Source organism: Sebastes umbrosus, chromosome 13, assembly GCF_015220745.1.
Source record: "Sebastes umbrosus isolate fSebUmb1 chromosome 13, fSebUmb1.pri, whole genome shotgun sequence".
NCBI classification, from domain to species: Eukaryota; Metazoa; Chordata; class Actinopteri; order Perciformes; family Sebastidae; genus Sebastes; species Sebastes umbrosus.
Window position 1 is genome coordinate 1,842,389 of NC_051281.1, and position 17,125 is coordinate 1,859,513.

Below are 17,125 nucleotides of genomic sequence, written 5' to 3' on the forward strand. Positions count from 1 at the left end.
ATAAAGAGAAATAAATAATAGAATAAATAAATGTGGAAATAGAAATAGAAATAAACAAAAGATTAAATAAATGTGGAAATATACAGAGGGATATATAAAAGAATAAATAAATGTCGAAATAGAAATAAACAAAAGAATGAATAAATGTGGAAATATAAAGAGGAATAAATAAGTAAATAAAAAATCAAATTATCAAAATAAAGAAATAAATATGTAATTCAAATTGTGGAAGTATAAAGAGAAATTAATAAATAAAGGGAAATATAAGGAAAGGGAAAACCAATAGGAAGGGGATAAGAATAAGGAAAAATAAGGGGATAAAAATAAATAATTACATTATATAAAAACATACAGAAATATAGAGTAATTGATATGCAATAAATAAATAAATAAATATACATATTTTTTTAAATACATATATACAAAAATAAATTAAGAAATAAATGTGAAAATAAATGAAAATGCTTATAATTGTTTTATATTTTATTTGACTTAATATTTCCACATTTATTTATTCTTTTATTTATTTGTCTTTATATTCCCACATTTATTTATTTTTGTATTTAAATGTATTTATTTTCACATTTTTTTATTATTATTATTTGTCTTTATATTTGCACATTTATTTTGTTGTTGTTTACAGATTTATTTATTTTTTTAAATACACTCCTATAACTCTGTAGGGTTTCCTACAGATGTTTTAGGTCCAGATGTCAGTTTAGAGAGACGGAGAGAATGATTGTTCTCTTTCCAACACAGATACCATAAAATAATAATAACTTGATGCCGTGGCTGCTGAGGCATCCTGACGTTTCATAGCTTGTTATGTATCCAGATTTATATTCAATTTCTGCTCGTTTTCTGAATGAACTTTCCCAGACGATCAATCATGAACAGAATCAGACGAAGGAGCTCCATCTTCACCTCTCTAACGCTGACCGTGTGACTGACCCCCCACCCTAACCCGGTAAACTCTTCATCCTGCACCGTCCTACCTAAGCCCCTCCCTTTGTCCTTCTAGGCTACGGGAACGACGCCGCCCGGCTGGCGGAGGCACTGAGGGCCGACCCGTCTCGGAAGGGCTCCGTGGTCAACGTTAACCCCGTCAACACCCGCCCGCAGAGCGACACGCCAGAGATCCGCAAATACAAGAAGAGGTTCAACTCTGAGATCCTGTGTGCTGCACTCTGGGGTGAGATTCAGATTTAAACGACACGTCTTCATCGTTATCTGAAGCTGCTTCACTTTTCACAGGTTCAACATTTCTAGTCAGAATCAGAATTACTTTGTTGGTTACAGTTGCTCTTATTCATAAGATATAAGAATCGTTGTGTTTTCGTTAGCTTAGGATGAGCCGTTTATATCTACATAGGTAGCAGGTCCTCTTCACGTTTCTACAGTAGCCCAGAACAGACAAACCAAACTCTGACTCTAGAGAGAGACGTTTGTGTTTTTGCGTCAGCCACCACAGTTCTCCTTGGCACCATGGATGTATTAAGAGAACTGGATACAGCGTTGGAGGCGGGCTCCCGTTCATTCCTATGAGAGTTGCTCAGTGGAGCATGAAGCCTAAATGGCTCGTCTTCCGAGTGGAAAAGTACCCGGATCTTCCGGCGATCTTCTGCATCCATTGGGCCCATGGAGCAGGCGCAGTAGCGTCTGGGTCTCATTCACACGAACGGAGGAAGGGAAATAACTCTGGATTCAGCTATTAGTGCGTTTTATAACTTTTAGGACCTGATGATTTAAATCACTAACACTATTAGAGTGTTCATACTGGGGAGTTGATTCACCTCAAAAAATATTATCCACTGAGTTACAGACTTCTCTTTCTCAATGTAAGTCTATGGGAAAAAGTATTTTTGGGCCAAATGGCATCACGTGACGGACATAGAAGTTGTAGTAGTGCCGTTTGGCCACTACGAAAGTTTGGATCGACGACGACCGACAATCCTGAGGGCTCGCTTGGCACACGGGAGAAGTTGAAAAGTTTGATGGCCGCAGGCATCTCAGTCAGTATTCATTATTTTGTCAATAATATTTTAGATTTAGTCTTAAAACTAAAATGTTTATTAGTTTTAGTCACATTTTTGTCTTTTTTATCCTTCATAGTTTTAGTAGACGACAAAACGTTTTAGTCCAGTTTTAATCACCGAAAAGTCATTATGTTTGAGTCAAAATGTTTTCTCTCTTAATTTTGTCAGCTATTTTTTTATTTAATCTTAGTCCTGTTAAATCATCAGATTAGTTTGAACATTTCTGTCGTTGTAGTCAAACTTATTTCACATAAAATGTTATCTTATTATCTGATGAAGAATGCAGCTTTACCCAACATGTAAAAATATGCGTTACTCATCACACTCAACCATCCGAACCAGACCCGACCCGCAAACCGTCAACTTTATGCATTATAGTTGCACAACTGTCAGGACTGAGGTCTGAGACGAGGAGGACAGAGACGCCGCAGCAGGGTGTTAAAGTTAAAGAGAGATTTTGGTAAAGTTTTTAAACTATATTTTAGTCTTTTTTTGTCAATAATACTGCACGTTTGATGACGACACCGTTAGTGTTTAATGGCGTCGGTGCCATCTCGTCATCGTCTCGTCTTAGTCATGACAATAAAAGGTCATTGACGAACATATTTTGTCATAGTTTTTGTGAACAATCTCAGTGGAATGAGTCTAGCACTGAATGTACTCCTGTACCTAACCAGCACATCATGGAATAGATCATCCAAGTATATCTATACATATCATATATGATCTTTTTACTACACAATGTGCCAATGTTGAAGTACTTTCTAATAATTTATTATATTCAATGTCCATCAGAAAACCTTGTGTGTTCTTCTAGGTGTTGTGAAAGTCTTCACCAGCTGGTGGCAGCAAAGTCCTGACAAACAGACACACTACATCTGTCTGGATCCCCGTGTCCAGCTGTTCAGTGTTGTTGGTGTGTTCTCCTAACTGTGTGTGTGTGTGTGTGTGTGTGTGTAGGAGTGAACCTGTTGGTGGGAACAGAGAGCGGTCTGATGCTGTTGGATCGCAGCGGTCAGGGGAAAGTTTACCCTCTGATCAACCGGCGGCGCTTCCAGCAGATGGACGTCCTGGAGGGACTCAACGTCCTGGTCACCATATCAGGTACGCACACAAGAGCACACACACATTTTAAAGATGGTTTTATTATAATTCATGCAGCCAAATTAGTCTCATGCAGATGCTTGTGTGTATAAATAAGTGCACAAACAGACAGAGATGAATCTAAATATAGTTTAAGTTAATTAGGAGACTGAAAAACGTGCGTGTCTGCGTCTGTTGTTGCATAAATATTGCTTTATTCCTTGCAGTTTCTCAGATTGAAAGTGCACCCATGGTCTAACTTCTCCTCTTTCTCAATTTCACACACACATGCGCAGGCGGATGCCGCCAGTGTGTCACAACAGATATTTTGAGCTAAACGGATGTTGAGTAAATCTCAGCTGTGTGAGACCTCGTGTGTGTGTGTGTGTGTGTGTGTGTGTGTGTACAATATGTAACGCTGACACACACGCTTGAGCTTTCCATGATGTAAGGAAATGCCGTAGAGAAACATGCGTCGATTTCCTTAAAATGAAACTCATTTGCGTTGCCAACATGTATATAAAACACGTCACGGAAAGTTGTATCACGGCAATGTTTGAGAGGCTGGCAAAACAGTTGTGAGATAGCATCTAAAATTTTGTAATTAGACTCCCAGGAGACGGTCTAAACAAAAGCGCTAGTATATTATGTGGAAAATTTTATACAAAAAATCGTCATAGTATAGTATGTCAAAAATTTTCATGAAAAAATGTCATAGTATTTCAATTCAATTCAATTCAGTTTATTTTTGTATAGCGTCAAATCACAACAGAAGTTATCTCAAGACGTAGTGTATAGTATGTTGAAAAGTTTATGAAAAAAAAGTCATAGTATTGTATGTTGAAAAATTTTCTTTTAAAAAACGTTATACTATAGTATGTCGAAAATATTTTATGAAAAAACTTCATAGTATACTATTCATAAAACTTTTTGACAAATACTGACTTTTTTTATGAATATATGTATATTAGGACATCAAATTCACAATTGCAAAGTTGGCAGTGTTAACAGCAAATACAACGTTTAGGAGAAAACTTTGCTTTATTTTTTTAATTTTATGGAAAAAAATGTATTAATTAATTATTAGTTCCTCTTCAGTCATTCTTAAGAAGAAAATACATTTGACCCCTATGTGACCTCTCTCTACAGGTAAGAAGAATAAACTCCGTGTGTACTACCTGTCCTGGCTGAGGAACAAGATCCTGCACAACGACCCTGAGGTGGAGAAGAAACAGGGTTGGACCACCGTAGGAGACCTGGAGGGCGCCGTCCACTACAACGTTGGTAGGTCACATTATCACAGCCTAAGTTTCTAAACAGCATCATTAGGGATTAATAATACATTTGCAAATGTTAAATTGGATTAAGGCCTGAGATGAGGAACGTTTCCACATCTGGAGACAAACGGGGGACTCTTAAATTTACAAACTCAGTTTAAGATACAGAGTGTACGCGTACGAGACACGTGTGCCATAGATAACTAATGGAAGGAAAGCCCTCGATTAAGTAATAACGTGGTAAGGACGTCCAAGTGGACATGTAACTACACTGACCTGTCTAAAACTCAGAATGTCCTTGGTGATGGTAGTGCCACTGAGCAAAGATTCAGCACTTCCTGTTGGAAACTCCTCCACATTGATCAGAGCTGCCAGTCGTGACATCCATTTCCTGTCTAGAAGTTTTATTCAGGCGTTTTGGAATCACAGCTGGCAGAGTTTGAACAACACTTGTGGAAAGTACAAGGGCTTTCCACAGAGAAAGATACAACCAGCATCTGACAAAAGAGTTTTACTGCACATTAGAATACTATATACTAGTAAAAACTCTTCAACTATAAGTTCTTCCATTGAATGATTCTCAAAACTCATCTTGCAGAGATGTCTGATCAAGGAGGAGCAATGCAGGGACTTTTTAAGATTAAGATAAATCTTTAAAATACTAAATGAGTTGAACCGTTCATTTTCCTTTCCTTTAAATCCTCTCATATTTACAGTGCACGATAAATGAATCACTCATAGCCTAGAACATAATACTGCCATGCACGAGCCGTGTTTAAGAGAATTATAACATGAGATTAGATGCTACGAATTAATCAGCTTTTATTTAAATATATATGCATTCTGTAATAACTTGCAGGGACTGATGCAGGGACACGGCACTGAATATTGCAGCAGGACAGGAAATTACATAATCATGCATGGGGTCACGAAATCCAAATGAACATCAGTTAGATCAATTTTTACTGATTTTTAAAAGTGAAATTCAGTTACAGAATAAGGACATCACTTTACAAAAGTAATAATAACAATATCTTATAGCACTTATCAAAACAAAGTACTTCACATGGCAAGCAAAGAACACATAAAACACAACACAGCAACATATAAAACACAGCAATAAAAGAATGAAAATAACCACATTGTGTTGTTCTAATGTATTGTTTTGGTTTTTGTTCCCCAGTGAAATATGAGAGGATCAAATTCTTAGTTCTGGCTCTGAAGAACTCAGTGGAGGTCTACGCCTGGGCACCCAAACCCTACCACAAGTTCATGGCCTTCAAGGTGAGTCCATCGAGGCTGCAATGTAATCCTATCGGGGCAAGCCGGCACCGTCATTTACGTCCACTAAAAGTGTGTTTCTGCCATGACAGGCTCTGATTGGTATTATAAGTGTCTGACAACATTATAGAAAGAGTCTCGCTCAAGGAAAAACTGAAATCTGGCGAGGTGACGTGTAGTGACGTTTTTTTCATGACATTTTTTGACAAAATGTACTACGCCTTTTTTGTTTTTGGACAAATTATAATATGACTTTTTTTTGGGACAAATTATACTACGACTTTTTTTTGGACAAATTATACTACGACTTTTTTTGGACAAATTATACTACGACTTTTTTTGGACAAATTATACTACGACTTTTTTTTGGACAAATTATACTACGACTTTTTTTTTGACAAATTATACTACGACTTTTTTTGGACAAATTATACTACGACTTTTTTTTGGGACAAATTATACTACGACTTTTTTTGGACAAATTATACTGCGACTTCTTTTTGGACATACTATACTACGATTTCCTTTTTTGACATACTATACTACGATTTCCTTTTTTGACATACTATACTATGCTAACAAACAGACCGGATCAAGAGAAAGGTAAAAAAGACGTTTTATTTCTCTGTAGGGTTTTTTCCATAATGTTGTCAGACACTTATATATATTAATAATCTGAGCCTGTCAGTGGCAAAAACAAGAACTGTGGACGTAAAGTTACAATGAGGCTGCTTTCTGACCTCGCAGCTCGTTTAGCGGCTGCCGGTCACAGCGTTCTCCCTCAATACAGGATCAATTAAAAATAAATTGTTGTCCCCATTTGTCACTTAGACACAAAAACAAGGGGTTGAAAAATACCAAAATTACTCTTTAACTACAGAGTCATTGAAAACTGTTTGTACAGCTTGCTATCAATATTGATAACCTCCGACCTGGCAAATATTTACTGATCTGATGCTCAAGCTTCTGCTGGCCGACTTAACAAGAAGGAAAAAACAACCTGTTTTCTGACCTGTGTGCTTCAGTCTTTTGGTGACCTGGTGCACAAGCCCCTGCTGGTCGACCTAACCGTGGAGGAAGGTCAGAGGTTAAAGGTCATCTACGGCTCAGCTTCAGGCTTCCACGCCGTGGATGTGGACTCTGGGGCTGTCTACGACATCTACCTGCCTACTCACGTAAGAAGACGCAAGCAGACAGACTATTCACTGCTGCTGTAGTTGATCAAAGATGCCAAAGGTGCAGGTAAATGATTCTCTCAAAGAAAGTCATCAGCGTGTTGGTGTTGTGTGTCCGTGCAGATCCAGACCCATATCCAGTCTCACGCCATCATCATCCTGCCCAACACGGACGGCATCGAGCTGCTGGTGTGCTACGAGGACGAGGGCGTTTACGTCAACACCTATGGACGCATCACCAAGGACGTGGTGCTGCAGTGGGGGGAGATGCCAACCTCAGTGGGTGAGTCAGTTACACAAACACACACACAACTTACAGTATTCATTCACACATTTATCTACATCAGTGGTTCTCAAACTGTTTGCCTCACATCTCCCTAAAATGAAGTGATGTCTACTTGCAAGGTGCCCGTCTTCACATCATGTACTGCATCAATGAGTTCCACTAAAGAGTGATTCTTCCCTCTCTGAGATACATCTGAAAAGATTAGAAAAGGCAGAGAGGAATACAAATTAGTTTTGTGTAGGAGAACTTTGTTTGAAGGAGGACTTATTCTTATTTTGTTCCTCACCTGTGTCACCCTCTTAAGAGTTCTCTTGTGACCGCTCCAAGAGGACAAGACCCTCAGGTTTAGAACCACTGACCTAGATAAGCAACACTAGAACAATGGCAACAGTTAAAGTGGCAATCCCCAAGATATTCATTTAAAGCTGCTCAATAGACCTCTTTTCTGTTAGTGAACATGATGGCGTGTTTAGTTGGCGGAGCGTTTAGTGAAGGCAGAACAATTCTCTGAACACGTTAGTTAACGCTGGCTAGCAACTATTGTTGTCTTGTTTTTTTAACAATGGCTGAAGAAAATCCTAGTTTCTCTCAACATGTGCTGTCACTCACTCTCCAGGATCACCAGTGGTAGTTGAGAAAGTTAACATTAGATGGACTGTTTGTAAGAATCAGAATGTCTTGTTAACAGCGACACATGTGGCCGTTAAGTCAATAAAAGTCAGCGTCCTGTTGCTCGTGCTCGTGCTCGTTCTACATAGACATGAACGAGCATCGCTCAACACAGTGAGGAGACACACGTCAGCTAAAAGCACAATATCACTCTATATTTCAGCTGCTTGGCAGTAATGTTAGCTGACCAGACCAAGGTCTCTCCATGAATCAATGCTGATCCTAGTGTTGGCGCTGAAGCAGGAAGACAAACGTTATCGTCTCCGACCGGGTGCCGGAGGGAGAGACTGGCACCCGGTCGGAGACGATAAGGTTTCTCTCTGTGGAGCTCCGTCACTTCACAAGACACGGGAAACCTCTGTTGGTCTGGAGGAGCTGCAGCAGTTATTTCTGCACAAACGTCCACTGTACATTCACTAGATATTCTCAGAGCTAAACTAACTCTTCTGCAGTGTGGAGTGAGCAGCATGCACGTGAGAGGTGGAGAGAGAGAGAGAGAGAGAAGGAGCGCGGTGTGTGAGTGAAGGCATGCAGAGGAGCAGAGGAGCAGAGACTCCGGTCCTGGAGACCAAAGCTACATCTCCCCCGCGTCCTCCGACCGCGGCCAACACTGTTTAACAGACGGGCTTCACTAGATACAACCAAGAGGTTTTGGTGCTTCACTGGAGTTTGTGTTGGAGTCTGAGTCTGAACAGCGTAGACACACGCGAGCACACATATGCGAGCGCGCATGGGAAACCGACCCGGTAGATTTATACGTGTAAAAAGTTACAAACAGTCCCTTTAACCAACGGGACCAGATTAGCCGGTGGCCAACGGCGGCGCTGTCAAGATAAATTGAGGGCGTAAAAGTCTTTGGATGTCTATAGTTAACTATCCTTCAGTAAAGTCAGTCAGAAAGAGAGTCGGACAATATCGGAGAAGCGTTTCAGAGACGGAGAGAAAGGGTTGCTAATAGTTTAGCCTTCTGCTAACAAACAATGTGCTTAGCCTCCGTTGTGAACGCAGCAGAAAACCTTTGTTTGTTTTGACTCAAATTCAAATATTAAATCAAGCAGGACTGAGATATTAAGGATTGCCACTTTAAAATGATGATTTTCATGGTATGATAATGAATTTGTTTGTTACTTCCTCTAATATGTAACTTTGCACGTAGTTGGTATATATTCCTGATGGATCAAATTCTTCATGATGAACTGCTGATCAGTGATAAATCATTAGCTAACATGTGCACACAGTTATTGTCTTTCACCTCCATAAGCTGCTCACATTGATCATTTGCTCTGTAGCTGCAGAGGAAACACACACACCTGAAAGGCTTTGGAGCAATCAGTATATGGGTTCATTTAAATCCCTCTTTCTGCAGCCTACATCCGTTCCAACCAGATCATGGGTTGGGGAGAGAAGGCCATAGAGATCCGCTCGGTGGAGACCGGGCATCTGGACGGCGTCTTCATGCACAAGAGAGCCCAGAGACTCAAGTTCCTCTGTGAAAGAAACGACAAGGTGAGACCTCCAACAACACATCCTAATCTGATCAAATCAGTACTGGGATCAATAGATCAATACCTTAAAGGGACAGCTCAACCCAAAATCAAAAGCAGCACCGCGCACACACGTTTTACCGGTAGTAACGTTACTACCAGGTGGCGCCTGCGACGGTCAAAATAAGACGATAGTCGCATAGACTATTTGATTTTTTATAATTTGAATGCCTATTCAAAAAATCTAAAATCATGACCACCTAAACCTCATCACTGTGCAGAAGGAAGCATGCATCTACTCATGGACAAAAGGCTCGTGACAGCGCGAGATGTAAATATTAATGGCGTCGTCCTCGGCTGAGCTGTAACGTGAGCTATCAGTATCGATAATATAGATGCACGCTTCCTTCTGCGCAGTGATACATTTGGCCGGTGTAGTTGGGTAGAAAGAAAATATGAAACTGCTCACACATGTGGGCAGTTTCACATGTTAAAGTTGAAACCATTCACTACAAAAGAGGAGTTTTTGTCCTCCAATGTTTGACTCCGCTGTCAGAAATCCCTGCAGGACATATGAGAGGACGCCGTGGAGCCCGTTCTCACATCCCCTCGCCATTCAACGTGAATCAGATTATAGATTTTAAGATAAAGCTGCTGTTCTTTTTTGTTCAACATGAAAATAGCTATACGCAACAAAAGGGGCACCTTCAACTTCTATTATTGTGAGGCTTATTAACCATCCAAACCTCACAGAAACACACACTGATTTCCACGCAGAGCCTCAAACATGTCGGATGTAGCGATCAGTAAAACTCCCCACGGTCCTCAAGAAGTCGCTTTCTGTTTGCTCAGCGTCCGCTGATTCAGAGGAACTTCAGACGGCTCTGGTTTCTCTTCTCTCTTTACTTTATTCAACTCCGCTGGCCTGTTTGAACTAACGAGAAGTAAAGACTGAGAGATGAAGTTTGTTCTTCTCTCTGTGGTTCTGTAGCGGTGCTTGTACGGGAAATGATGTAAGCTTTTGAGGACTGAAGTTTCTCTCTAGAAACATTTTGAAGGATGCCCTTTCTGAGTCGACTAGTTTGACTAATCTATCCATGATGTTTGTTCAGCTAAGAAGTTTGACATTTTTAGGAAAATTCAATCATTAGTGGGCAATGTCATTTTTATCTATAAGTTTTATTGCTTTTTAATTTGTATTTAATTAATATGTTTATTTTTATTGTTTGTATCTATTTCAATTTTCCTACTTTTGTCGTGCTTTTGTTTGGCTTTCTGTTATATTACCTTGTCCTGCTTTTACTTTCCTTCGTCTGTCAAAGCACTTTGTAAACTGTTTTTAAAGGTACTATATAAATAAGTTAATATTATTATTATGTAATATAAAAAGGTCCTTTGACATGACTGCATTCAGTTAATATGAATTCATTTGACAGATTCTTTTAATTAAATTTACTAATCAATCCGTTAGTCCACCAAAACGTTCTACCGTTTTGATTGATTGATTGAATTAGGATTTAACGCTCTACGGAAGTTATCTAATTGTAATTATCCTGACCAATATTGAAAATGCAATTGTTTTGCATTCTCCACATTTTTAACCTATTTCCCCTGATCCAGTCCATGATGGGAATGGTAAATTACATATCTTCCATATCCCCCTACATATCTCTAAATTACATGACATTAGTGATGTCACGAGATACTTCGGTACCAAGTCGATGCCAAAATTCTCGGTCCAGTCAGCGGTCCTGGGGACGATAGAAAATGTGTTTGAAATGCAGTAAACTCACTATCAACCCTATTTTTTCGCTGATGATGCGACATTGAGAACAACAAACTACGACTACGTTGTTGCGGGGGTTTAATCATCCTCGTTGAGATCCACATTTCTTTTCAAGAGACACATGAGGTCATAAAAACATTAATATACATAAACTTGTGTACGTTTTTTTTCTCTCAAAAGCAAGTTGTCTATCTGTCTTGTGTACTACAATAAACTGTTAGTTTTACTAATTTAGTGAATTATTTAGCTAAAAAATTGCGTTAATGCAAATTTGTTTTAACGCCACTAATTTCTTTAACGCAACTTGCGATTTGTAGGTTGCAGCGGCTCAGTTTTAAAGCTAGAGTGAAGATACTGGTATCATAAGAAACTAAAAAACCTGATGAATCCGTCGGTACCAATCATGTCATACTAGCTTGTCAAGACGGAGGTTAAATAACGCTCTAAATTTGTGCTAAATTTTAGTGAGGAAAAACTGTTATGGCTAGTTTCAAAGGGGTCCCTTGACCTCTGACCTCCAGATATGTGAATGAAAATGGGTTCTATGGGTACCCACGAGTCTCCCGGAAGTCAACGGAAGTTGTGTTAAAGAAATTAGTGGCATAAAAACACGTTAATAAACTGTTAGTTTTACTGATTTAGTGAATTATGTAGGAAAATATGGACAAAAATCTATTATCAGGATTTATAACAAAAAAAAGCTTGATAAGAATATGGTTAGTATTTAGACGAACTGTCTGTTTTCTTGTGTGAGAGTGTGATTGTACCTTCTAGTGAAATGTCCATCTGTCTGTCCGTGTCTCCTCTTCAGGTGTTCTTCGCCTCCGTTCGGTCTGGAGGCTCCAGCCAGGTCTACTTCATGACTCTGGGCCGAAGCAACCTGCTCAGCTGGTAGAGGTCCACGCCCTGCCCTCTTCCTCCTCCTTCTCCTCATTGTCCTCCATCCTCGCTAACACTGGATCTCAGAACCCACCGTCGATGTCCCGTCAGCCCTCGGACAACCAAAAAGAGAACAAAGTCAACAAACCAACCGGCCCCTTTTTTTTGAGGCAGTTGACAAAACAACAACAATGACTTTCACCTTTCCTCTGCAGCTGCAGCCGGAGCTCCGGGGCCGTCCGGGGACGCAGCGACGACCCGGTCAAGATGTCACGCAGTCGTCGCCCACCTGAAGTGATGAAATCAATGATTAATTAATATATGAAAGAAATTAATTAAATGTGAATTTAAGAAAAGGGGGCAAACTACTTTTTGTTTCCCCTCTCTCCGTTTTTCTTGGTGCTCATCACGTCGCGATGGGATCGATTCTTTTTTTTCTGACCTCTGCATCATTTCCGTGCTCCGGGCTGGTCAGTAAGCTTGAGGTCTTCTACCTACTAGTACTGCTACCACTATTATTACTACTACTACTACTACTACTGCTACTACCTTCTGCAGGTCTGCCTCTTGTAAGAGAGTTCCCCCTCTGCCCCATGTTCCCGCCCTCCGACCTGTCTTCTGAGCGTTTCATGGGGCCGGTGGGGTGGGAGTTTGTTGTATTAATACTGCAGTAGTGTGTGTAAATGTACTTCTGTTTGGTCCAATTACTGCTGACATGCTGGTTAGAGGTGGAGACTATCAGCCGGGGGTGAATTGTAAAACCCCCGGAGCCGGTGGGACTAATATTTGGCCTAATATTTGAGGTTCTACTGTAAGTCTGATTGATGGGACTCGACAGGTGGGTGTGTGTGTGTCGTTGAAGTATTGTGTTGTTTGGACAGGTGCTTTAAAAAAAAAGGGGGGATGATGGAGAGAGAGAGAGAGAGAGAGAGAGAGAAAGATGCTGAAGCAGATGGATTTCAGAATAGTATTTTTTGAATTATTACTATTATTATTCCTTGAAGATAAGTGTAACTATGTGGAGTAAAACATGTCTTTTACCTTGTTTTTTAAGATTTACGCACATCCACACACAGTTTGCTTGCTTTTACTCTGAACCCCACAGAAGGTGTGTTTGTCGAAGAAGAAAGTGACGTGGGTGTGGTCCAAAAAACATTTAAGGTGTCTATGTACAATAAAGAGTTCATTGAATCTTCCAGATAGTGTCAGTGGTCATGTTTTTCCCCCCACCAGTCAAACATGACCACCTTCCTCATCTCGGGTAGGGAGGTCAGCTAACGGCTCTCAACTTGTGAACTGCTGTGAATAGTAAGATATAAAAAAAGATGATTAAGTAGAGGAGAAAGTTCAGTGTGTGTGTGTGTGTGTGTGCGAGGCGGTTAAGGAGAGTTAAGTGTCATCGACGAATTGGATTTTATGCGGCAGAGAGGTAAACGCATGGTCAGCAGGCTTTTTTCTGGAAGGCGTTTTTTTCCATTTCGTTATTTCAAATCACTTTTTTTCATTTCTGTCATTTGTATGAATGCAACGCACTAAGTGTCAAGAATGTAGAAAGAAACGTATTACTGTGTGGTGGTCCAAAGGCATGAGATGATGTTTATTTGCTTTGTATCTTGTCACAAGTGATCAATCCTTAGATGTTCAATTTCGAGTTAGCGGCGGCGGAGCGAGCGAGCCTCGACGTCAGGTGTAGATATTTTCTGGATTCGCAAAACCTTTCCACAGCTGTGAGAATCTAAGCAAACGCTGAGAGTGTGCGTCAGAGCTGGGGAGGGTTTTTTCTGGCGTACATCAAACGAGGACGTTATCAATACAACACTCTGGATTTCAGTGTTACTGTGATGAAGTGTCACACAACGAGCAACACGGAGCAGAACTTTTCGGCTGAAACTGGAGACGGAAACCCACTTTTTTTGGGAAGGAATCTCTATTTTGTGCTCCCCTCCCCCCCGCCCTCCCTTCCTGCTCCAGCTGTTATTTAAGTTGTCTGTATATGTGAAAGACTGGGCAGCAAACTGCAGCATTGATCTCTTGTCAGGCTGAGCTGGATTTTCCTCCATTTCCACAGCGACTCACTGAAACAACGGGGCAAAGGAGAGTCCACTTTGTGCTCTCATTTCCTGTCCAAACATATCGGGTCGCAAACAAGTTTACCTTGGGTGTGTTTTTCCCCCTGACGATAACAATCACGCAGTGTTTTTGACATGTGAAAAGGTTACTGTCGGTCACTCAGTAAAACTTTTCCCTCCCCTCTTAAAGAAAAGCCGTTTGGACCCCCCCAACGCTGTGTCGTCTGAGGTCTGTGTGTGCAGTAATACCCAGTATGTGTGTCTCTTATTGCATCAAGGCCTTGATGAGTGGCTGTATCGACTTCATGGAAACAATTGTGGTTATTATTGATATTCTTAATGGGCTAAAATAGATTGAGAGTCTATATCTGATGAGAAAAACTGGTAAATTGGAACAAAGTGCCAAGAGGGCAGCATTTAAAACATGTATTGTTATGAAAACCACTACTTGGAAATCCTTTATAAAAAGAAAAGAAAAGAAAAATCACTTGAAGCATTGTGTATTCTTAAGTTTTAGACCTCGTCGGGAAGCTTAACGATAGTTTCTGTTGTTTCTGTAAGTCTATGTACACGTAACAATATGCGACTGCGGTGGTTTAATATTATTACGCTCACCTTAGGTGGAGAAAATGTTTACAGAGGCAATGTTTTGTTACACTAATGTGCATCACCATATTTATGTTTAATGCATTTGTTTTTGAGCCTAGTTTTTATTGGATATTTTAAATTGTTTTTGTCATCCCCCCCCTTTACCCAACTTAACAACCTACTTACAAAACAATAAAGAACACACGTGTTGTTCATTTCAGGTATTCACATAGCGCTGCTTCAACGTGGAAACATTGCAGTAACGTTCCCCTGCAGGCTTGGATGTGTGACGGCGATGTGTTTTTTCCTCTGCTGTTTCTGCCATGCTACTCTAACTTATGTCCTTTCTCTGTGTGTATGACAGGAAGTCGTGTATTTTCCTGGAGGTTTTTTTCTTTGAATAAACTTTAAAAGTAATTTTAAAAAAGACGAGTTTGTCCTCTATCTCTGTTTGTTCCCCAAAACATTTACACGCAAACATGTTGAAAAAGAGACGTGTTGTGACACAAGTTGGCCAACTGGAACACTTCGAACACGTCAGTCGTACGTTTTGCTCTATTTCAACAGATTCTTTTTTCATATTTCCATAGAAACATTTTAAAGTTTGTTTGTTTTCACACAATCAGCCCCCAGTTTTAATACTCATATTATATACGCCTAACTGCTCTGTCATTCACGATACAGTAACGTTGAATAGGTTTCACAGAGAGTTGCTTAAAAGGAATCGGTGTGTTGCAAACTTTGACTTCTTGTTGAGTCCATCCTGTGGTGTCCATATGTCTGATCTCGCTTCAGTGGGCGTCTGAGTTCGGCAGAAAAGAGAAGTAATGACATTTTACTCAGGATGTCTTATGTAAGAAGACATTTATTGGTTCGCATGAATCAGTTTGTTCCCTGAAAGCAGAGTCTGAAATTAGCACCCGCCACGTGCCAAACGCCGGTAAATTGTTGGCAGTGGCGGATAAAATCGCCAGGTCACCCGCTAGTGATGGGAATAGAGAACCGTAGTTGTCTGATTCCTTGGCGTGTCATGCCTCCGTGACTATCGATTCCTGTTATTGATGCTTTCTGACAGATACGCATGCACAATGACGCATACGCACGCACGCAGAGAAAAAAAAAAAGGCGCTCAAGAGCGTGGCGCTACTAAACCTGAGGGGATGCACCCTATTTTTCCTGATAACACGACACTGAGAACAACAAATCTGTGTTGAAATGGCCAGGAGGAGAGTTAGTAACGTCAGCTGTTAGCAGCTGGTGGGCAGCACAGTCCTGCTTGGATAAATAACGGAGCTATTAACGTTAACGGAGGTGCCATTGAGTTATTATTAAGAGGCGTTCAAACTTTGCTCAGTAAAATTACGTTATCATGATCTCATGAAACGTAGTTTTTGGCGAGAAACTTGAATAAGTCCAGTTGTTTGAAAGAGATGTTTTCACAGTAATATACAATAGATAATAGAGAGGGAATTATGACCTGTTTAACTTCCTAAAACTAGCTCAAAACAGCTTATAATACAACATTAAAGCTACTAATTACAAGATTTTTAAAGCAAATATTTAAATAATCAATTAAGTTTGTTTTTATGCAAATAACCACTACAGATGAGAATAACAAAGTAAAGTACAGGACTGTGTACACTACCCTCCCTCCCCTGAAAAATAGGGCTCCCCGGAAGCTACGGTGTATTTCAAACACTGTAATTTACCATGATTATAATGTTTTTCATGTAAAATATATCGAACATTGAATGACATCAGATCTAAAATGTTATTCCTTCATTTAGCATAGATTTCAAAAGTGGCAGATCAAATTTCTGAGTGGCAGACCAAAAAAAAAATACTTGTCTGCCACAGTGGCTCGAAGTGGAAAAAGTGAATTTTAGACCCATGTCTGTCTGTTTTATCATTATTTTATAATGTATTATTATTGATTTCTTTGCAATACACGTTGCCTTCTAAGTAAAGCCCACTTTGCTAATAATTTCCTGTAAACAAACTGGTATGTATGTAACTGTTATTTCCTCAGAGGTTCCACAGAAGAACATCTTAACTTGATGCTGCCACTCACATGGAAGACCCACTAATTTATTTGAGTTTGTAAGAAGGAACAAGTACATGGTGTAGGTGTTACACAGGAAAAAGAAGCCTACGTCTTCTGAACATTGACTAAGTAAACCTAATCTTGATCTTAAAGGGACGGTATGTACGTTTTTACATGTATAAACATTTTTTTAACGTTTTTTTATTGTCAATATGTGAACAGATTGTAACCAACAAAATGTGACTTTCTGGGTTTCCTCTATCAGCCTGTAGACGGCTTTTAATGTGAAGAACCCGGCCACGTTTTTTCTGGGAAAAAACGGATGTGACATCATGCACGCTCGCAAGTTTACTCTCTTCAGCTCCTACAGGGCTAACAGTGTGCAACCAGAGCTAATGTTCAGATAGAAATGAGTTCGGTAACGCCAACAAACGACCAGCCTCCACCACAATTCAGACTCCAACACAC

General features: G+C 40.0%; 1 protein-coding gene and 1 long non-coding RNA gene across 9 annotated transcripts in view; one reads left to right on the plus strand and one right to left on the minus strand.

The window, feature by feature from the left end:
- The window catches only part of LOC119500173 (mitogen-activated protein kinase kinase kinase kinase 4-like), a 113,896-nt gene extending 98,856 nt beyond the window's left edge, over positions 1–15,040 (plus strand). For all 7 annotated transcript variants that reach the window (XM_037789761.1, XM_037789762.1, XM_037789765.1 and 4 more), the window contains 8 exons: positions 1,022–1,192; positions 2,997–3,140; positions 4,269–4,403; positions 5,580–5,680; positions 6,703–6,852; positions 6,976–7,135; positions 9,174–9,313; positions 11,889–15,040. In XM_037789761.1, the coding sequence (XP_037645689.1) occupies positions 1,022–1,192; positions 2,997–3,140; positions 4,269–4,403; positions 5,580–5,680; positions 6,703–6,852; positions 6,976–7,135; positions 9,174–9,313; positions 11,889–11,972 (1,085 nt within the window). In that variant the 3' untranslated portion in view covers positions 11,973–15,040. The remainder of the gene's footprint in view (positions 1–1,021; positions 1,193–2,996; positions 3,141–4,268; positions 4,404–5,579; positions 5,681–6,702; positions 6,853–6,975; positions 7,136–9,173; positions 9,314–11,888) is intronic.
- On the minus strand, positions 6,971–9,214 carry LOC119500181. 2 transcript variants are annotated; one of them, XR_005209570.1, is made up of 4 exons: positions 9,077–9,214; positions 7,425–7,511; positions 7,224–7,330; positions 6,971–7,104 (listed from the first exon to the last, which is right to left on the minus strand). It is a non-coding gene; the product is annotated as an uncharacterized LOC119500181 (long non-coding RNA). The 2 variants fall into 2 exon arrangements; XR_005209571.1 differs by having other exon boundaries at positions 6,977–7,104; positions 7,185–7,330.
- Positions 15,041–17,125: the final 2,085 nt, after the last annotated feature.